Genomic DNA, 23,412 nt, shown 5'->3' on the forward strand with positions numbered 1-23,412 from the left:
TGTTTTGCAGCTATAGAATGTACAGAAAAAGTCAAACCACAGGGTTCCCTTCATTAATAACAATTTTTTCGGCACCTAATTACTTAGATGTCTACAATAATAAAGGTAAGATGTTGTTAATAAAAAAATTGTTAAACAACTTAGCATTTTAATTTACTTTAAAAAAACATAGTAAAGGGGCATTGTTTGAAACTGTTACTGTCCAAATTTTATTATAAAATGCTATAAGATATAAGGGAGGGGAGAGAACAAGAAATAACAATCCAAAATGTGAAACTTATGTATAGCCATTCCACAACTAGTCACTCACAAAAGCTGTCTTGTGAAAGAATGCTTTCAGTTAAAGATGTCAAACAAAATAAAACGTGATTTTCTTAAGCTCCCCTTTCTTAAATCTTTCCCCTTATAATCAAGATGTTTTTTGTTTGCATAAAGCTGCTGCTGCTGCTTTGACTATTTTGTTTATTTGCACTGTATAGTTGTTTATCATGTTTCTTGTTTTATGTTCATTCACTGATCTAGGCTGTCTTTTCCATTCTTCTTTCCTACTTTTCCCTTCACAGTCTTATCACTGCCCCTTGAAGATCTGTATTTGAGCCTTCTCTGGTTCATTTGCTCTGACTTCCATCCAGGCGCACATTCTTCCCTTTCCTTTTTATTGCTCTTTCTTCCTTTTTTCGCTTTACCTTCAGTTCCAGTGGTTTCCATTCCCTCTCCTTCCTCCCAAATTTGATCTGTCTATAGTAACTGTGTTTCATTTAACTTGGAGCATAACTTTGAATATTGGCAGATAATATCAAAGGATCTTATTCTAGTTAAGTGTATGCCTAGGACATTGAAGATGAACTTGGCTTATGTTTATGTAGTTCACATTTTCAGAAGAGGAAATTAAGAAGCTAGCTCCTATTCCATCTTGACGTGTTTGGAATCCAGTTGATTATGCCATAGCTTCTAGGGTTAGACTTGAGTGAATGTGCCAATAGGAAAGAACAGAAGGTTAAAGACTTTTAAAAGTACATTTAGAAAGGTAATGAGGTCATTGCTAAATATGGATCATGGTGTGAATTCAAAAGAACGGAATGAGTTTCATTTTTTTATGATTGGAGGTGATGCTAAGAGATTAAACCATTTGCCAGAGATAAAATAGCATCTAGCTATATAATAACTTTAATACAAGATATGCATCACAAAGGTAACACTATGTAAATTACCACAGCAGCCCTACCTTGGTGCTGAGTTGCTAATCTTTAGAAGCTAGCATTAATGCAGCTTCTAAGGACTATGCCAGTGTTAAAATATTCTAAGTTATATTTTGCATGATAAAATTTGGAACTTCTATAAAGATTAGCTAATTAAGTACAGCCTTATTTTTGAGTAGAAACATCTAAATTTTGACTCTATTATCAAAAACAGAATCCAGTGTTATATTTTTCTACCAGTGCTTTAATTTCTCAACTGTCATACCTCCTTGTCAGTATTAAAAGAGCCAGAGTTCAGTACTCAGTTGATTATTGTCTTGCTAGTTGTCCTTTGTCAGTTTGACTCAGAATGTTAAGGGATCACTTTCCTTAGTACTTAGAAAAGAAACTCAAACCATTGAATTTGTCTTGTCAAAATCAAATAATGTCTTGGTAAGGGTATGTTTATAATGTTTTGTTCCATCCATAAGGCAATTTTCTAGAGTCTCTCTGTCTCCTTTTTTTTAAAGGTAAAACATTGGTAACATCCCTTAATTTCTGAGGTTAAAGTACTTTTCACATGGGAATTTCATAAGGGAAACAAGCATATTACTTTTGACTCTGTATTAGCCAGAATCACAAATCTTGGAATTTAACATCTGCATATCATTGCTTTTCATTAAATGGAAAAAAGTAACCATTATAAAATCTACAGAGTGTTACATGCTTTTATTTTACTTCCATGTGAAATATATTTTCTTATTTTAAAGCAAACTTCTGTGGTAGGCAAGATGAAAATATTAGTCCTATTTTATAAGAAAGAGATTAAACAATTTACCAAGCATTGCACAGCTAGTACATGCTGTAACTTAGATTAGAATCTAACTCAGTGTCCTATGAAATAATATAACTAATGACTAAAATCTACATCAGTTAATTTAAGATATTTATATTAGCACACTAAGACATTAGAAAGATATCTGAAATTAAGATGAGTATGTAATCTTTGGGTTATTTGGTTATAAAACTTTATATTTTGATATTATAATGAATTTTGTTCTACGTGAAGTAAAATATTTCTTTGTACTAGTTTCACTTGACTTCCCATATAAAAACAAAATAAATATGTCCATATGTTCATACATAAAATTTTCCAGATTGGTTTTATTTATTTTTGCTTTATTATCATTCAGCTATCCTTATCAGGTTGCCTGCAATAAAAAGACCCATTTAAGTTCCTCTTATTTGTGTGAACTTTTAAACCTAGAAAATTGCTCATTGCCATTCTGTGTTTCCTCTAAAAATTGAGTTTTCACAATTTTGGATTTAATAAAAGTGCATGTTTATCATTGCAGTATAGAATAAAATGAAAAGTTCTGGAAAGAATCTGGAAGTTTTAGTAATGAGTGAAGATCTGTTTATGCTTTACATGAAGTGTTAAAAACGAAAAGTGTGTTATTACTAAAAATAAATTCTTCTCCGTACTAGCCATCATTCCACTCATCCCTTTATTCTCCCCCCACCCCCCAAAAAAAGATAGTTTTCTGCTTTTGTGTTAGACTTTTGGAGCTAAAGGCAAACTGTTACACTGTCATGCAAACTTATCTTGCAGCTGCTGTATTAAAGTATGAAAATAATGTGATGAATATTCGACAATTTAACTGTTCTCCACATCCTTACTGGTTGCCCAATTTTATGGATGTCTTCACATGGTCCTTACCATTTGTTGGCGAAAAAGGTATGATTTTTACTTTAAACAGTAAATGATTGTTTTTTTACTGAACATTTACTCCAGTTTACTAGAGCAGACACATACTTGCTAAAGGAAACTAAAGTCTAATTTCACTGTGGCTACAGCTCTACTTGTGTCAGTGGGTGTGGATATGAGAGCTTCAAAGATATTTTAGTTAGTTGTTTACAGCCCCCATGTGAGGGTGTCTGGGGGACTGGAAGAAGACTTATAAATAGCCTGATGTTGTCTTCAGCTGTTGGATTTTCTTTCTTTTTCTTTAGCTTAAATCTTTTTATGAAGGGAATGGAGAGATAACTTTGGAATGGACATTATTATATGGTGTAATACCACTTTTGGGAATGCTGCAGTAATTCATGGGGGAATTTAACTGCTCTGGGAAATGTTATAGCAGTTTGGTTCTCTGATTAATATTTTAAAGATAAATTCAGATTCTAACTTACTATTCTCCTTTATAAATATATATAATTTTAATACAAAATCTATATAATTTTGTACAAAGTAAAATGTATATAAATTAAAATGTGTATAATCTTAGTGGTAATGCTTCTTTGATAGAGGGATGTATGTTTTAATACATACTTAACAGGCTTCAAGAGAACATAAATGTTGCTTAAAAATTGTTTCTTTTTTTCTAAATCTATAGCACTCTTAGGATTTCCTTGCTTTTTCATGTTCTTTTTTTCCATTTTAGTGTGAATTTTTCTACGAAGCAAATGCCTCAGTTTTCATATGTGGAAAGTAACAGTATGAGAGTACAGATATTATGAAACACTTCGTTCTATATCCCTCTCTGTTTTTTCTCACCTCTTCCATGTTACAAAATGTTCTTTGCTGTTTGAGATGTGTTTATGTTACTGCCACCAAGGCAATTTTTGCTTCTAAAATTCATAATTAATATTTAAACTATGTTTGTTAAATAGGTTTTTTGCATATTGCCTTTGGGCTACAGAAGTTACTCAGTAGAGCGACATTAAGTTTATGGAGATAGAATTACCCACTTTAGCATTTGAGAAAGGGGCCAGTAAAAGGCTTAGGTGCAAGGGATGCATTACACTTACAACCTTCTATCTTTGGTGTACGAGAAATAGTTCAATCATGGCATCATCAGGCTAAAGGGAATTTAGGAATTCATCTTGCTCATTCTCCTGCCTGCAGGCAAGACTGCAACTTCAACTATTTTAATGTAATAGAGTAGTGGGGTGGGGTGGAGAAAGAAGGAATGATAAAGGTAGGAAGAAAATTAATATTTCATAGATTCTAGTTTGATTCTCTGATGCCTCCCAAGTAAATATTTTGTGATATATAATTTAAATATTTATGCTATAGAGTTTAAACAAGAAAAGAAATAGTTTTGTCAATGTGTGTGCCTATCAAAAACATTATAGATTTTTAGAGCTCACCATGAACTTAACTGGTCATGTAGTCTAACTCCTTTTGAAAGATGAGAAAATTTTGTTTTCATGGACCTCTTATAAGTGAATATGGAGATCAGGTTTCTATCAGTGTTCCTATATTTGAAATCTCTCTCTAAGTAATCTTTTATTCTTCTTTTGCCCACTGAATCATCTAACTTATTTATATAACAGTAAGTATTCAGATCTTTTGACCATTTTGTACATTATACCCAGCTAGAATCCTAACCAGTGTTGAACACAATAAGAAAATTTTCTCAAACTTCATAGTTTATAATTTTTCCATAAGTAAGTTAGCTATTTAGATAGCTTAGCTACTTCTTGATTCTAATTAAAACTTTTCTTTTGGTGTGAAGAGTAAGCAGCAAATTGTATCTGTTTTCCTCCACTTTGAAAAAGCTAGTTTGACACCTATTCCTTTGAAGCAACTCACCTAACCTAAGCCAGAAGCTTTGTGAGCTGGTTTAATACCCATGTTAGGTAAAAGTAGTGTTGTTTAATCTTTTTTTTTTTTTTTTTTTTGGTGGGACCCTTGCTGGTGGCCGGGGATAGAACTGGTGCTGCAGAGGCTGCAGGCAGCCTCGCAACCCAGCGCTCAACCGCTGTGCCACCAGGGGAGGCCCATTGTTGTTTAATCTTTCCAGGACTTTTTATTGCATTTTTTTTTAAAGAAGTATTTTTATTTTTGTACAAGAACAGGAGTACAGGCCAGAGGCACGGTAGGGTGAGAGGATTCACAAGAGATAGAGCGGGGAACAGAACAGGCAGATGGACTGAAATACACTACTGAGGGGAGCAGCGGGCAAGACAGGAGAGGTCTGCAGCACCATGTGGGATTCTCCCTGGCCACCTGGGATTGAACCTGCACTGCAGAGGCTGTGGACAGCTTCACAGTGCGGCGCTCAACCCCGCTGCACCACCGGGGAGGCCCACTTTTATTGCATTTAAAAAAAAAATCTTACGTTATAAACTTTAAACATATACAAGAGATAAAGTGACTAATATGAATTTTAAGTATCAAATCATAACCAATATTGTATCACTTACATCCCTTTCACTACTTCCCACCTCATACCAAATTTATTTTGTATCAAATCTCAGCTGTTTTTTATTTATTTTTTATTTTATTTTATTATTTTTTTAAGATTTATTTATTTATTTATACAACTACTGGGTACAGTCAGAAGCGCGGGAGGGTGAGAGAATTCACCAGAGCCAGAGCGGGGAACAGAACAGGCAGATGGACCGAAATACACTGCTGAGGGGAGCAGCGGGCAGGCAGGAGAGGTCTGCACGCCATGTGGGACCCTCGCCAGTGGCCGGGGATCGAACTGGCGCTGCAGAAGCTGCGGGCAGCTTCACAGCCCAGCGCTCAACCACTGCGCCACCAGGGGAGGCCCTCAGCTGTTTTTTAAATCTGTAAATATTTTAGAATGCATCACTAAAAGACTTTTATTATTATTAAAGTAGCTATAAAAACTTAATTTCTTAGCATAGAACCCTTTTGAGAATGTGATGTTATGAACTTTGACACAGAAAAATTCATGTACAAATATTTGTCCATTGGTACATAACATGTAACATTTTCAGGATGCTCATAGGTCTGAAGTGAGTTGGTAACCTCCCTCAAGTTTATTGTCTCTAGTTTAAGAACCTCTGTTCTAGAGTGTCCAATGTGGTGTGATTTCTCTTAAAAAGATTTATTTATGCATACAAGAACTGGGGTGTAGACCAGAGATGTGAGGAGTGGATGAGAGGATTCACCAGAGACAGAGTAGGGGGCAGAACAGATGCATCTACTGAAATACACTGCTGAGGGGAGCAGTGGGCAAGGCAGGAGAGGTCTGCTGCGCCTGTGGGATAGCCCCCAGGCCAGGGATCAGACTACTACAGTGTGGATGGGGATAGCTTGATAGCACTGAGTCTTTAACCCCTGCACCAGCAGGGAGGCCCTTAATGTGATCTTCTATAGAAGGTCATATTATATTTATTCCTTTAGTACATTTGATTTTTGTAAGTCTGTTTTTTTAAGTTACTAAGAATACAAAAATCTGGAACGATCAGGGATTTAAGACACATAAATAATTATAATAAAATGTAACATGGTTATAAACTTAGTTTTATAAGAAGAAGTGATTTTTATCAGAGGGATTAAAGTAGCATTTGAAATAAGGTTTGCCTTTGAATGGTAGAATTGCACTATGGCAAGGAAAGTTTAAGTAAGAGAACTTCTCAAACTTGAGTCTGAAAGCTAGAGATCATAAAGGTCTCTGACAACTGTTGAGAGGTTTGATTTAATTAATGAGTAATATATATGAAGGACCATAGTAGGAAAAGAGTAACAAGTTTGGTCAAGGCTAGACCATGAGGACCTTGATCACCACACACAATTTAGAACTTCGGTAAGTGGCGGGAAGCCCATGAAACAAAATATGAGCATGATAGTCATTTAAAAAAAATTACTCTGGTAAAATAGACAGGAAGGAAGACTAGCATTTTGAGATACCTGTTATGTGGCTACATGAAGAGTCAACAAACCCCTGGTAGCATTAGGAAAGCAAGGGAGAACTGTAAAAATTGTGGAAGTTGAATCAGTGAGACTTAATGAGGACGCATGTTTAAGAGTATTTGAAGATTTGGATGTTTTGAATCTGTTGATGATGGTGTCATTAATATTATCTAGTGAAAAAACTTACTCTAGCAATCCAGTTGCTGCTCTTTATGTTTTTTGTGATCTTTGGTCTTTGGCTATGCCATTTTCTTATTAGTAAAATTCCTCTTGGCTCTTTTCCTTAATATACTCTCAAACTCCCTTCCCCCCACCTCTTTTTAAAAAGATTTTATTTATTTTTGCGTGGAAGAACTGGGGTGTTGTCCAGAGGTATGGGTGGTGAGAGAATTGACCAGAGACAGAGTGAGGAGCAGAGCGGGTAGATTTACTGAAATACACTGTAAGCAGAGCAGTGGGCAAGATAGGAGAGGTCTGCTCTGCCATATGTGGGTTAGCTTCCTCCTGGGCATTGAACTCAGGTTGTCATGGTATTAGTGCTGAGACAACCTGTAAGCCACCAGGGAGGCCCTTCTCCCTTGTTTTATAGTTTATTAGTCCTAGTGAAGTCCAACCATCCATTTTCTCCCTTGTTATAACCTGGTACAGAGCACTGATGGAGATTATTTATACAGCCTTATGAATTGATTAATTGGGCTCTCAACAGTACTCAAACATCCTTTATATTACTAGTCTGCTTTTTCTCCCATTTCCCTTAAGATATAGTCTAAAAATTTATTTTTTTCTTAAATGCTTGCTTCTTTTAGCAACTTCACTCATTCTTAGAGAAAAAGCATACCCCTAACAGGAACTTTATCTACTATTTACCTGCTTTATAAATGCACTCATTTTGAATTCTTCTCTTGTTGAAGAAATAACCCTTCCATCCAGGAAATTCTTCTAACTTAATTGAGATTCCTTTACCTTGTGCTTCTTCAGGAAACTTATTTTATCAATTAAATCCTCTGTATCTTCAAACTCTTTCAGGTGCTTTTATAAATAGTTCAAATCTATCTGATTTTTCAATAAAAAAATAACATTTTCCCCATCTGATGTCTTATTTAGCTGTTGCTGTGTTAGGACTTTCTTGCCTTTCCTTCCAGTTAAGCTTATGGTTGAAAAAATACTATATATTTAGAAACTACTATTTAATATCTATAAATGTCTTTTAGTAGCTTTCAAGATAAATCTGAACTTGCCACACAAAGTCTTTGGACCTTCCCTTCTTTCTCTTCTTACCTTTCTCTTTCACATTCTCTGTGTACCAGCCGTAACACAGCGCAGCCAGTTTCCTGAATGTTCTATGTCCTGTAAGTTCATGCCTACTTAGTTTTTTATAGTTTTCATAAGTGTTGAGATATAATTCACATACCACATAATTGGCCCATTTGAATTGGACATGGTTCAGTGGTTTTTTTGTATATTCAGCGTTGTAGAACTGTCATCAATCAATTTTGGAACATTTTCATCATCCTCCCCCCAAAATTCTGTGTCCATTAGTAGTTATTCCCCATTTCTTTCCTCCTCCTCTCCTTGCCAGCTCTTAGGCATACACTAGTTCTTTCTCCATAGATTCGCCTATACTGGCAATTTCCTGTAAAAATGGAATTATATAATGTGTGGTCATTTGTACTGACTTCTTGCCATAATGTTTTCAGCATTCATCCATTGTTGTGGCTTGAATCAGGACCTCATTCCTTTTTATGACCAAATAATACTCTGTTATAGGGATGTCATATTTTGTTTATCCATTGATCAACTAATAGACATTTGGTTGTTTCTACTTCTTAACTATTACAGGTAATACAGCAGTGAACATTATGTGTAAGTTTTTATGTAGACATGTTTTCATTTTTCTTAGGAATGAAACTGGTCTTAGAATTGCTGGGTGTGTGGTAATTCTTATGTTGAACCTTTTAAGAATCTGCCAAACTATTTTCCAAAACCATTTTACAGTCTTGGCAGCAATGGATAATGCTTCTGATTTTTTGTATTATTGCCAACTTGTGTATCTTTTAAATTACAACCACTATATTGTCTATGAAGTTGCATCTCATTATGGTTTTGATCTGCATCTCCCTAGTTAATAATGATGGTGATTATATTTTCATGAGCTTTTTGGCCATGTATATATTTTCTCTGGAGAAATGTTTATTTAAATCCTATGCCCATTTTTAAAATAGGTTCTCTTTTTACTGAGTGCAAGACTTGTTTTTTAATTTTATTTACTTAATTTTTAAAAAGATTTATTTATGCATATAAGAACTGGGTTACATGCCAGAAGTGTGAGATTGAGAGAATTCACCAGAGACAGAGTGGGGAACAGAACAGGCAGACCAACTGAAATACACTGCCGAGAGGAGCAGTGGGCAAGTCAGGAGAGATCTGTTGCGCCATGTGGGTATCTCCCTGGCCGGGGATTGAACTCGTGCTGCAGAGGCTGCGGATTGCTTCATAGTACTGTGTTTAACCCTGGCACCACCAGGGAGGCCCCTCTGGGCTCAGTTCTCTTCCACTATTCCATTGAAGTATGACTACTTCACACTTTTTCTTTTTTTTCCCCTAAGATTTATTTTATTTATACAAGAGCTGGGGTACAGGCCAGAGTTGTAAGACGATTCATCAGAGACAGAGCAGGGAGCAGAACAGGCAGACGGACTGAAAGCATTGCTGAGGGGAGCAGCGGGCGAGACAGGAAAGGTCTGCCTTGCCATGTAGGATTCTCCCTGGCTGGCCAGGAATCGAACCGGCGCTGCAGAGGCTGCAGACAGCTTCACAGCGCTGCGCTCAACCCGCTGCGCCACCGGGGAGACCCTACTTCACACTTTTTCTAACTTACCTGCCTTACCTGCCTTCTGCGCTTAATGATTCCTATACCAGAAACCTTCCTTTGCCCTGTGGATCTTTTGCATACCTCTGCATACTTACAACACACCTATCACTTTATCTATCTATCTATATATCTATTTTTATATATAGGTATAGAGATAGGTGTGTGTATATGTATATCTATATATTATATGTATATAGATAGATATATATCCCCTTCAGTAGTTAGTAATTTTTGAAGAGAGTAAGCTTTTTATATCTTAATCCCAGAGCTTAAGCACAATGCCTGGCAAGTGGTATACCATCAGTATATTTGTAGGAAGAACAATAGGGACAGTATTGCATTTTGTTTTGAGTTTGTTCATTTCTAGGTGCCATCAGGACAGCCAGGACTAATATTTAACAGGCATTTTAATTTATTTATTTATTTTTAAAAATTTTTTTTTTTTTTATAGAGGCATGTTATTTATTTATTTATTTGTTTGTTTGATTGTTTTGCTTATCCATGCACTGGGTACAGTCAGAAGCGCGGGAGGGTGAGAGAATTCACCAGAGCCAGAGCGGGGAGCAGAGCAGGCAGAAGGAACGAAGTACACTGCTGAGGGGAGCAGCGGGCGGCAGGAGAGGTCTGCGCGCCATGTGGGACCCTCCTCCGGTGGCCGGGGAGCAGCCGGGGATCGAACTGGCGCTGCAGAGGCCGGGCAGCTTCGCAACCCAGCGCTCAACCGCTGCGCCACAGGGGAGGCCCCATTTTAATTTATTTTTAAGGCATTTTTAATTTGAAATTTACTTTTACCATTCCTTTTTATTTTCTCATTTGTCAGATATTTATTGGATGGCTGTCATGTGCCAGGCACTATTCTAGGCTCTGTGGATACAGTGGTAAACACAACAACACATCACATGTGAAACTTTCATTCTAGCAGGGAAAACAGTCATTATATACATAGTTTAAGATGGATCACAGTAAAACTAGCAAGGAAATCTAGAGTCTGAAGATTGGTTAAGACTGGCAATATAGACTGGAATAATCTTCAGCAAGATGATGCTTAAAACCATATAGCAATGGATGAAATTACCAAGAAATTGAGAGTATAGAAAGACCAGAACCACAGAAAGAATTGAGAACATCCAAATTTTGGGAAAAAGTTGTCTGAAAGATCAGAAAATCAAAAGAGTAGAGACTCCTGGAAGCAAAGCGAAAAGGAGCAGAATCTTGGAAACAAAGGCAAAAGAAAAAAATATATAGAATGGTAAAGGAAGATTAATCCTAGTAAAGAATTAAGGGATTGGATTGTTAAATGGTCATTAGAAATCTTTATAGTTAAGTTTCAGCGGAGTTGTTGGAGTCATTTTTTTTTTAAAAAGATTTATTTATTTATGCATACAAGAGCTGGGGTGCAGGCCACATAGATGGGGTGGGGGGGGGGTGAGAGAATTCACCAGAGACAGATTGGGGAACAGAACAGGCAGACTGAAATACACTGCTGAGGGGAGCAGCAGGCGAGACTGGAGAGGTCTGCTGAGCCATGTGCATTTCTCCCTGGCCATTTCTCCCTGATCGATCTTGTGCTGCAGAGGCTGTGGATTGCTTCATAGTACGGTGCTTAACCCCTTGCGCCCTGAGGGAGGCCCCTGTTGGAGTTAATTTTTAAAGGATTGAACTCTAGGATTTTTTGAAACAGTGGAGCAGCGCTATGATTACTTTCCTTACGCTTCAATGCTGTGTCATGAATGAAGATTTTAGGTGTATACATCTAGATGTAATTCATCTCTATTCCTATCTCCTTTTCCTGAGAGACCAAATAACATTGCACTAAAGCTTTCTCAATTTGCTATAAAATTTCTTTGATTTTGAAAATCTTTATTTTTTATTCTCTCACTCCTGCTATCAGAATGTGTTAAATCTTCTTAGGTTAAAATTATTTTACCATTTATATAAATAATTGTTGTTATATATACAGATTGTTGAATATCATCAGGTAATGTTAAACTTTTTTTTTTTTTTTTTTGAATAGTGACAGAAATGTTGGTAAATGTTCTGAGTATTTGCTCTGATGATGAACTGATGACTGAAGGTGAAGACCAGTTTGATGGTATGATTATTCATTTTACTATTTTTTATTGTGAAATGGTACCTTTTAACTGCCTATCTTCAACACACACTTTTGCAAAATATTTTCATTGCTTTCAGATGACTATGTTATTTGATAAATGATACTTTTTTCAGATACTATAAGATTTTAAAGAAATTTTAGTGATTTTATTAATTTTTGTTGGTATGGGGAAGGTGAATTTTAGGAAAAGGGGAAATTTGACAGAAAAAAGGAAAATTGAAAGGTATTAAAAGGTTGTAGTTCTTCATGAGTATGGATTATTTAGAAAACAGAGGATAAAAAATGCTTTATTTCCTTGGTACAGTATTTTTTTTAAGGCATTAGAAACATACTTGAACTTTTTCCTTCCAAAACTGTAGTAAGACTGTTCCCATTAAGAGTGATTATTTTCTAAGAGACCACTTGTTCATTTAGTTTGAATTTCAAGCAGCATTTTTTCCATAAAAACAAAATTATGTGAGGTTGTTACTTCTTAAGTAAGCCAACAAATCTGTGACCCACTTTGCATTTATGGTATAAATTAATACCATAAAAACAAAGGTCCCTTTATTTTGTTTTGAAATTTTTATTTAAAACCTTTTCATTTAATTATTAAATTCGAGTAGACGAAAACAATTTTGCAAGCTGAAAACTATTTCCTTCTATATTCCCCTCACATCTTTGTTGTAGCGTACTTTTCATAGTTGTAATGAGTATGTAAGTGTTTCCTTGTATTAAACATGGTCTGCGTATCGGTAAAATATGTTCATAGTTAATGGCATATTGTTTGGTATTGGGTTGCTTTAAATTCTTTTGAAAAGCATGCAATAAATATCTCTGTACAATAGTTTTCATTTTCTTCTTGGAATAAATTTCTTGAAGAGAATTATAGAGTTAAAGAATATAAAAGAGTTCTAGCTTCATTATTTTAGCTATGAACTTCCAGATTATGTTGCAGAACAATTAGAATATGAAGTGCCAGAAGATCTGAAACTGAGTTGGAAAACTAAGTATTTTTTTGTAACTTCCTAGATTTAGATACTGATTTAGTGATAATTAAGGCTTCTATTAAATATTTCACAGAATTTGCCAAATTAGTAGAAAACTATATGAAAAAGTTAGTGGGCTGTGTACTTCAATCATTATTGTAATACCTATAACATAACCTTACTTTGAAGATGAAAAAACTGAGTTCAGAAAGGTTGAGTAACCTACCTGAGACCACAATGCCATTATTTTGTCTGGTGGCTATATAGCAGTAAATTAGTTTAATTTACATTTCTTTGATTTCTAATGATGCTAAGGGAAAAATTACAGTATAGTTATCTAATTGGGTAAACTGTCCATCTCAGTTGACCACTTACCAAGTAAAATCTGAGTGAAGTTATATAGCAGCTTCTCTACTTAAAAGCATGTTTGACTCTTAAACACTGTTGTGTTTAAGTACGAAGAACTTAAGTACAAACACTGTTGTGTTGAAAGTACAAAATGACGGGCCTCCCCAGTGGCACAGTGGTTGAGCGCTGGGTTGCGAAGCTGCCCGCAGCCTCTGCAGCGCCGGTTCAATCCCCGGCTGCTCCCCGGCCACCGGAGGAGGGTCCCACATGGCGCGCAGACCTCTCCTGCCGCCCGCTGCTCCCCTCAGCAGTGTACTTCAGTCAGCCTGCTCTGTTCCCCGCTCTGGCTATGGTGAATTTTCTCACCTTCCCATGCTTCTGACTGTACCCTGTGCTTGTATAAATAAATAAAAATAAATCTTAAAAAAAAAATTTATCTCCCTTAAAAAAAATAAAGTACTTGGGCCTCCCCGGTGGCGCAGCGGTTGAGCGCTGGGTTGCGAAGCTGCCCGCAGCCTCTGCAGCGCCGGTTCGATCCCCGGCTGCTCCCCGGCCACTGAAGGAGGGTCCCACATGGCGCGCAGACCTCTCCTGCCGCCCGCTGCTCCCCTCAGCAGTGTACTTCGGTCCTTCTGCCTGCTCTGCTCCCCGCTCTGGCTCTGGTAAATTCTCTCACCCTCCCGCACTTCTGACTGTACCCAGTGCTTGTACAAATAAACAAATAAATAAATAAATAGATAGATAGATAGATAGATAGATAGATAGATAGATAGATAGATAGATAGATAGATAGATAGATAAATCTTTAAAAAAAATAAAGTACAAAGTGACTATGTACACGTGTCTGCTGTTGCCATTTTTGATTGATGGCAGGCAGAGATTTGCTTGTGCTCTTCATTTGTTGTTTTGTTAATTGGAGTTAAGTATATTTAGATCAGTTTATTTTGGACAATATTACTTTAATAAGTAATGTTTATTTTTCCTTATTTTAATTCTCACCTTTAATGTTTATGTAGAAGTTTTCAGTTCTTCTATATTTCATTGTCCTTTTTTTCCATAACAATTTTAAATGGTTTTAATTAAATATTTCTTTTCCCTATTCTGCTACCACTGTTGTCAGACTGGATCTGGATTCAGATTCTAGTTTCTCATAATGGCTTTGTGGCCTTAATGCAGGTTACCCTTTCTGAACCTCAGTTTTTCTTCATCTTCAAAATGACGATAATGTTATAGGTATTGATGAGATAAATGATTGAAATAATTTTGGGCCTATAACACTAATTTTTTCACGTAGTTTTATATTTGTTAAGTTCTTTGAAGTATATAGTAGGAGTTTTAATTGGTATTACATTAAATCACCATGTCAATCTGGGAAGTTTTAAATAATGTTTAGTTTTTTATACTAAGGTAAAGATTTCTTGCTCTACATAGCTAATTTCTTGCTCTACATAGCTAATTTACCTAATATTTTTAATATAAGATTATTCCATTTAAAATTGTGTAGTATTTCTTTGGGGAAAAAACTGTTACACCTAGTTAAATTAATACTTCATGATTTTATATTCTTATATAGTATTTTACAATTTGTATCTCTCATTGTATTTTCAAACTGTATAAAAGAATACATTATATATTTATGGATTTATCTTTTGCTCAACAACTTGAATTACCAGAATTATTCCCTGTGGTAATTTTTATTTGGTTTTCCTTAACTTTAAAAAATATGTATTTGCATATTTGTTGATACTATTATTTTTTCCTGCATTTTTACATTTATTTCATTTTATTCTTAAACAAGTTGTATCAATATAATGTGTTAAATATAAGTGGTGATAGGTATTGCTTTAGTTCATTTTCCTTGTTAAGTCTACTATAAATGCTGGTTTAGATACCTATTTATATGAAGGTAGATACTCAGTAATTTTTGAGGATTTAACCTGGATGAAACAAAGTTTTATTATATTCCTTCTTTTGAGATTTTATATATCTTAACCAACATTTTTCCTATAAATGATAAATAGTGCTTATTTATCCACTTGTTATATCTTTCTTGCACTCCAAGTAGGAATGAAATTTGATCATTAAAGAGGGAGGAAAGTTTAGTGGAAAAAAAATAACGGTTTTGGTGTCTTGGTGTTACCACTATGCCAGTAGTAATTGGAAAAGTCACCTAGGTCCTCAGGTTCTTATCCATAGAATGAAGAGGATGAAAATTCTTTCCCACTTTTAAGTAATTTGAAAAATTGGTTAGCAACATTTATGACCATGTTTCTTACAGGAAATACAGAGTTTCAAGTTTGAATACTAGAAATAGATCTCCCTTTACTGCCAGTATGGCAACTGCATTTACTCATTTCTTTAATCTGTCATTACCAAGCATTAAGAGCCAGGAATTCCAAGAACATTTTAAGACCAGGTCTGGAGAGTGGTTTGAAGGAGAAAGATCATTGAAGCATGAAGGAAAGGGGAGATTTGGTTATACTAAGCAGGAGTAGGGAAAAGAACTACTGGAACTAGTTTTATTTCCTTTACTTATTCATAGTCCCTTATTTCTTCCCCTTAACACTATTCATCTTTTTTCCTTTCCTTTCACCATGGTAGCATTCCTTCTGTCCTGTCCTTCCCCTTTTCTACTCATTAGTGGAATTAGCTTATGGATTGGGCCTGGAGAAAAATCTGATTTAGAAAGAAAGCTTAAATGGGGTAGGGATTTTTGAGAGGCAGGTAAGGTTTAGGTTTTCTGTAGGGGAAAGAGAGAGAGCAGAACTGGAGATATCTCAGTGGCAGGAAGGAAAGAGTAATTTTTGCATATTCAAATCTAAGATTGGGTAAAGGAATTAAGCCTCTCCTTCTACAGTGATGATCTTTGTTTGGTGTTCTGTATTATATAATGTGTGTGTAGGGTTATTTTTAAAGGCAAAACTTTGCATAAACATTGCATGTATAAATGTACATAATATTCCTATTAAAGGTTTATTTAATCATTAAAGAGAATTTTGACACTGATTTCTGTGATAGAGTGGATGCTCTTTCTTTCAGATATTTATCTTTGGATTTTGGTAAAGGAAATACATAATCTGTATGTGTTATAGTTCTGCTAAACTAAAACTTTGTATTTCCAATAATGGAATCATGTATCTCAGCATTAAAATGGAAGATATGAAAATGAAACATCTTTTCTGCCTACTCTCAGGGCTATTACTTGCTTTGAAACAATCTGTTGCTGTTTCTGCAAAAGATGTCTCTCAAACTCCCAGATTGAATTGGGAACAGAAAGCACATACTGTTGTTCCTGAGTATGTGCAAAAGTGTTACAAAGTTCAAGAAATTGTGTGCTTTCCTTATTAGGGAGTGTGGGAGACAGCCTTTCCTTTATTGGTGGTGGGTAAAGTTTTCCAATGAGGTAGTTTATAAAGTTACCTACATTTTTCTGTATATACTACAGATTTTGCAGATGTTGGTGTCCTTGAAGAACCACATGAGTTTGTATCTCATTTGTGTCATTACTTTTCACTTAACATACTTTCACGGTGACACATTTCCTTAGGGGTATCAATATAAATGTACAATTGTTAGTACAGTCGTTTATCAGTCTTATGTGTTTTCATGTGTTTTTTTGTCCCTAACTTGTCTACTTCATCAAATATTATAGTCATTCTGTCCATAATTTCTTCTGAACACACCTTTTAAAAAATCTTTCCTCTAGAGCTCTGCTCAGTGTCATCCCTCTTTCATTTGCCAGACCTTACAGTACTACATTTTTCAAATTTCTAATTCAGGGCCTTCATTTTTCTCCCTTTCTTTCTACATTCATTCTTTAGTACCACTGCCAAGTTAAATCTCTATCTTTTTATTTGTCTCAACCACCTTTTCTCCATCATTCACTTCCTTTTTTCTGGACTCTCCATCTGAAGAACGGCTCATATATGGCAATAAAAAAGGTACAGACCAGACAGAGTAATATTGTTTTGAAATATGACTTCATAAGTTATCCTCATGTCCATGTAAGTTAGCATTGTTCATTGAGTACTGTTTATTCAGTGTCCTCTTGGGCCTTGTGTAAATTTAGTTTAAGTTTTATCTGACTTAGAATTTGGTGTTTTTAGAAGTCATATTCCAAGATATCTGTCTTTCTGTGCATGGAAATATTTCCCTCTTTTTCATTCCTTTTTTGAAAAAATTTCATTCTTTTGCTTATTTGTAATGTTTTGTACTTTTCCCTGCATGATTAGGGGTGTTTTGATTGTCTGTCTTACTCCCCAGAGTAATTTTACTGTGAACATTTACTTTAATATTATGCATGATGTGTTTGTAGACTGGTTTAAAACCCTGATTTGTACAGTGTTTTTATATTCCAGTGAATTTTAAAATTTGAAATTAGTATAGTTTACATACCATTCAGTTTCACTATTACGTAATAAGGCTGAAAATATGAATGTACCTCATTACAGCCATTCTCCCTCTACCCACCCCCCATACTCCTTTCTCCCAGTTTAGCTATTTTAAAAATGCTGCCAATTGTAAAACAAAACACCTATCTTAATTCATTCAAAGATAATTATATTTACCTTTTGATCTTGGACAATACACATAGTAAACTTAGTTTTTCTTTGTTTAGAAAATGAGGAGGTTGAACTTTGCAATATCCTTTATTTATTCAAATTCTAATATTTCTATGATTCTGAGACTTAGTAATCTTGGGCATCTTAAAAGTACCTGTGAAGTGCCATGGTACAAAGTTTTGGACTTATGAAAGCTGTAGCTTCAGGGCTCAGAACATCACCCCTCAGACACCTGGCCATGGAGCCTGTTTCCTCTAAATTACATTCTGTGTTTCCTTCTTTGAAATTGGATATCTTTTTCTGTTTCCTTGCAATAATGTCAAGTCATCATCTTTAGTTTTAATTATATGCTTTTATGGGCTGCTTGAATTTTAAATGATGTGTACTCTAGCCCAGAAAACTTAACGGTTGTTCATATCTCTGTATACATAAGGCCCCTTTTGGTCTAGTGTCTTTAGCCTTTACTTCTTTTCAACCATGGTGCTTCCATATGTGTGTTTTCATCATGTGGAAAAGGAACTCTAAGGAACCATGTTCTTGGGTTCAGAGTGATTCTAATTGCTATATATGAGATAATAGAACTGAGATTGATGTTGTTCTTTCTGGAGGTCAAGGAAAGGAAAATATAATCTTTGAGTCTTCAATCAAAGATCTAGCTATTCTCTGCTCTAACGGTGATTGGCAACACATCTAATCCTTAAGAAGTGCAGTACTAGTGATACTTTCGTCATGTTTTTAGGGCATCTTTTCATTGCTCACTCTCCTTGTGTCATACTCACATAGGGATGTAAGAATTTGTGTATATTTGCATGACCTTGGGGGACACCTGGTCCATGAGGTTGAGATCTACATTGTTGTTGAAATGCTGGTATGGTCCTTAGGTTGGGGTCGGCTGTGCAGTAGTTGTTTCATGCCATTGTTTTTAGACCAATTTAGGACAAGAAGCTTATTTTGTGTTAGTATGATGGGATTTTTCCAGCCGCATGTCAAGGTCTGTCTTGGTCATTAAAGAGAAGACTACAGGGCTATTGGTTGTTCTTGTCTGTTAGTTTGCATGCTATAAACTCTCATGAGAATAAAAGGCTGTAGAGTTGGTATCATGTTTTTGTTCTCTGATTTGTGATGTAGATTGGGCACTAGTCTCTTTCCCATTGCTGTTTTATTGATTAGGCAGTAGTGTCAGAGTCATAAAGTTTATGGATTACTTCCGATTTTTATCTGTATCAGACCCCAGATGTTAAACTATTGCTGAGTTGAGGGAGTGAGAAGCTTTTTGGCAGGTAGTCTCCTCCATGTAAACTGGTGGCAGGGGACTTGGTGTTGGTTCAGATGAGCATATATAGAACAGACTATAAGAGAATCATGCAACTGTGGATGCCCTAAACTTGAGTCTGTCTTTCTATTTATTCCATTGAAAGTAGGTTCAGCTGCAGCCCGGAAAGAAATCATAAGAAACAAAATCCGAGCAATTGGCAAGATGGCAAGGGTCTTCTCTGTTCTCAGGTAATGATATATTTTCCTGATTATTTGTTTTACAGAAATTACTTCTATTGTACCTTGTTGCAGGTAGTGTCCTCCTTGACATCTAAAAGCAATATAGTAGCATTCTTCTTATAAAGAAGTTGTATATTTACATATTAAAAAAGGGAACACAAGTTAATTTTGAAATTAGGGTCTTTGACTCTGGCTTATTATTATAGCTCACCTTTGGTATCTCTTGTTCTTCTATGATGAAAGCACTAGGTTTATACCTTGAAAACTAGAGCAGGATAAGAAGGATGGGGCACTTTTTAAGAGTTTTTTTTTTTTTAAACATTTATTCATGCATACAGGAACCGGGGTACAGACCAGATGTACGGGAGGGTGAGAGGATTCACCAGAGACAGAGCAGGAAACAAAACAGGCAGACTGACTGAAATACACTCCTGAGGGGAGCAGTGGGCCAGACAGGAGAGGTCTGCCGTGCCATGTGGGTATCTCTCTGGCCGGTCAGGAATTGAACTTGTGCTACTGAGACTGCCAACAGCTTCACAGCGCTGTGCTCAATCACCTGAGCTACCAGGGAGCCCCACTTTTTAAGAGTATTTCTGATGAACTTGTTCATCCATATAAGAAGTCACTTTTGCTGGAATCATAAATTATCATCCTGGTTAAATGTATCCTTAAAATTGTGTTACATGTATTAAATGTGTTAAACATGGTCAGATAAATGTATTTGCAAATCTGATTATATCAGACATTTGAACTTTTCAAGCTTGTGAAATCCCACATTTTCTCAGTTATATGATGCCAATCAATGATGATTCTTATCACGTATTTAATGAAATAAAACTCAGGGAAAAACAATATATCACTCAGTTGTAAGACACACGCTCATATCTGAAACATTTAGAATATGGAAAAAGGTATATCTTTGAATTGAGGAAAATATGGTAATAACCACGAATATCAAGTTATATACATGGCCTTCATCTGGGTCCCATCTCCTCTTTTGAACTAAGTACTTGTTGGAAGTCTCTGATGTTTCTTCTTGTATCTCTCTGCTATAGGGAGGAGAGTGAAAGTGTGCTGACACTCAAGGGCCTGACTCCCACAGGGATGTTGCCTAGTGGAGTGTTGGCTGGAGGACGGCAGACCCTGCAAAGTGGTAATGATGTTATGCAACTTGCTGTGCCTCAAATGGACTGGGGCACACCTCACTCTTTTGCTAACAGTACACATAATGCATGCAGGGAATTCCTTTTGCTTTTCAGTTCATGTCTCAGCAGCTGACACAGGCAGAATGCTATATGATAGATAGTGTATGAGCAGGGCAGAAACTTGATAGAATGGGTATTCCTTTCAAATGAAAATAGTGATCAGTTTCTCATTTTTTCATGAAATGATATGGGAACAGCTCATGTCATAATGTGTGGAATATTTAGTTATTCATTTGTCTAATGCACAATTTCCTTTTGAAACCCCCAACTTTAGAATGTGAATCAAGGTTATTCATATTACTAAAATGGAAATGTAATTCCAAGTTTATTTTTTATTTTTTTAATTTATGTAATTGTATTAGACTATATTTATATTTATAGGCATTTATTTAATTTTAGAATTAACAATCTGCTTGGGTCTTAGAATATTGCTTATGCACTTCACTTGCCAAAAGATTTATGCAAGGTTTTGTACTCTGGTAAAATGATGACAAAGTTTGTTTTCTGTGGTGTTTGTCAAATGTTCTATGTATAATCAACTGTCTGTAACATGCTGTTTCCTTCCTCTGCAGATGTAGCTGCTTTCCTAAATCTGTCTGTCTTTCTTTAGGTTAGCTGTATGTCTGTAAAAGTATGTTAAATTACTCTATCAGACACTTGTCTGTCTTTTGATGTAGAAGCAACTTTGTAGCACCTCGTTTAGAGGTTTGCTGCATTTGTTGCTGTACTTTGTGCATTCTGAACATGAATGTAACATTAGATACTAAGTCATTGTTATAAGGGGTTGAATTTAAATCCTGTAAGTCAAAATTGAAAGGGTGTTATTAAGTGTGCCTTTATTTTGCATGAAAATAAAAAGAATTATACGTAAAGCATTCCTGTAATCTGGCTCATTGAATATTTTATGTTTAAAAAAAACCTAACATTTTTGGGTGTAAATATTTGTGTAAATACTGGGTTAACTTTTTGAAAGCCCATTGTAGATTAAATAGAAGAGAGTGATGTGAATATTACAGACTATGCACAGTAATCAAAGTCTAGATATCTTTCCTTTGTGTTTGGAAAGAAAAAAACGTAATATGGAAAGCCTTAATTTATGTTTTATTGTCATTTGTGACAGCCCTCCAAGGGTCATTGCTCTAGTAAAACCAGCAGCAACAGATCTGATGTTTTCCTTAGTCATGATTAACAATTTCTTTATGGTAAAATTTAAAAAAAAATTAATTTAACTTTTTAAACATATTTAATCAGATTGCTTTTATCCACCATTTCATTCAGTCTTATAGTAAATGCTGAAATAAAGAGAATTTTTCCCTATAGACAGATAATTTCTACTTGTAGCCTTTTGTGTTCTATTTTATATGTTATTGTGTTGTCTGCTACCACCACTGATTTATGTGAGAAGTACCACTGTGTTTTTTAGTTTCAATTTTTATTTGAATGAGGGTTTTTTAAATTAAAACAAAATTTGTTTTCTCTTATAAACAGAAAAGTAAGCTAAAAAGAATTTCATGAACAGACATTAAAATAAGATCCTAATAAACATTCAGTAAGACTAGCAAAAATGCAAAAGGGTGAATTTCAATAAGTTGAAAAGGGTGAATTTCAATAAGTTAAAAGTTAGGCCCTTCCTCCTGTTCAGAAGAGAAAAAGAAAACCAAAAAGGTCTCATACTTAAATAAATCTACACTATAGTCACCTCTCAATTTTCTTTGGATAATTATTACTTTCATGTTATAGCCATGACAAACCTTTCTTTCATATTTCACAATTAGCACCTGCTAACTGTATACTTTGTTGACAGCTCAGCATTTCTATTTGTTCTTAATTTGTATGCATCCTGAAGCTAAGTCTTCTAACTTTGAAATCACCCCCAATTGCAGGAAAGTTTTGAAAGTTAGCTTTACTGAGGGACTATTTCTAGCATAGAGTAACTTGCTGAATGATGTTGAGCTTAAGGGGTTTAAATGGAGAGACTAGGCTGCTCCATAGCTCTGCCAGGATTGACTCCTGATAGTTTTAAGCATTTGGTTGAAGTGATTTCCTGATCAGAAAATAAACCCATTTTGAAACAAATAACAAAATCTCATATAAAACTGCATCTGTGTATTTTTAAAAAATTCTCACATTTTTTATTTTAGTAGATATATCTGCTGATGTTAGTGTGAATAACTGAATTACTACAAAAAGAAAATTCTTAAATCATGACTTACTGTAAACTTATCAGAAAATAAAAATCATCTTCCTAGTAACTTAAAAAGTTAATTTATGGTAATTCTCAAGTGTTTTTATAAACTACACAGTTCTTTTGGAGGAAGATTTGATGTACATTTTTTCATGGAAATTTGATTGGAAGCTGGCTCCTTCACCAGGGAAAATATGTGGCCATGTCTATTTTACTAATGTTAAATTCCTCTTGACCACTCATTCTGTGTAGTATTGAGGAACATGGTTAGAGATAGCACAATACTCTAACTTACAGAGGCCATCCCAAGATGCCCTCTAAAACTGAAAACAAATCAAGGAAAATAATGCCTTTCAGATAGATTTTTTAAAATTATTAGATATTTCTCATAGCTTAATGTTTATCTTCTTTCAATTCTAAGAATTCGAGCTCAAAGTGGTACGCAATTTCGAATGTGATACCTATTTTCATTCTGAAAAACATTTAGGATCATTTAGTCTCCAGAAAAAGCAGAGAATATAATTTACCCTAGAAAATGCTTTTCCATAAAATTAAGAGCCCATGGAATGATTTCAAAAGTATACAATTTGAAAATTTTATTAATAGACTTTTGATCAAGTGATACCCTCAAATATATACTAATTCTTATATTGATGTTAATTTTTATTATTATATATAGGTTATAAAATATTTCCTATGAAATCACTCCTATTACCACAAACTCTTTAAGACATATTCTGATGGGCATTTTTTTTCCCATTTCATTTCTCATTCATTATGAATGAAATAGTCCACATTTTGAAGACTAGGGGT

The 23,412-nt window shown here is 35.1% G+C and overlaps 1 protein-coding gene across 3 annotated transcripts in view; it reads left to right on the plus strand.

Annotated features, from left to right (window-relative positions):
• Positions 1–23,412, plus strand: part of PPP3CB (protein phosphatase 3 catalytic subunit beta) — a gene marked incomplete at both ends in the record, with an annotated part of 49,517 nt that overhangs the window by 22,879 nt on the left and 3,226 nt on the right. For 2 of the 3 annotated variants that reach the window (XM_084245796.1, XM_084245798.1), the window contains 5 exons: positions 11–105; positions 2,791–2,916; positions 11,739–11,816; positions 19,134–19,218; positions 20,265–20,362. In XM_084245796.1, the coding sequence (XP_084101922.1) occupies positions 11–105; positions 2,791–2,916; positions 11,739–11,816; positions 19,134–19,218; positions 20,265–20,362 (482 nt within the window). The remainder of the gene's footprint in view (positions 1–10; positions 106–2,790; positions 2,917–11,738; positions 11,817–19,133; positions 19,219–20,264; positions 20,363–23,412) is intronic. The other variant, XM_084245797.1, reaches the window with a different exon arrangement.

Source organism: Talpa europaea, assembly GCF_964194135.1.
Source record: "Talpa europaea genome assembly, chromosome: 10".
In the NCBI taxonomy this organism is placed as follows: Eukaryota; Metazoa; Chordata; class Mammalia; order Eulipotyphla; family Talpidae; genus Talpa; species Talpa europaea.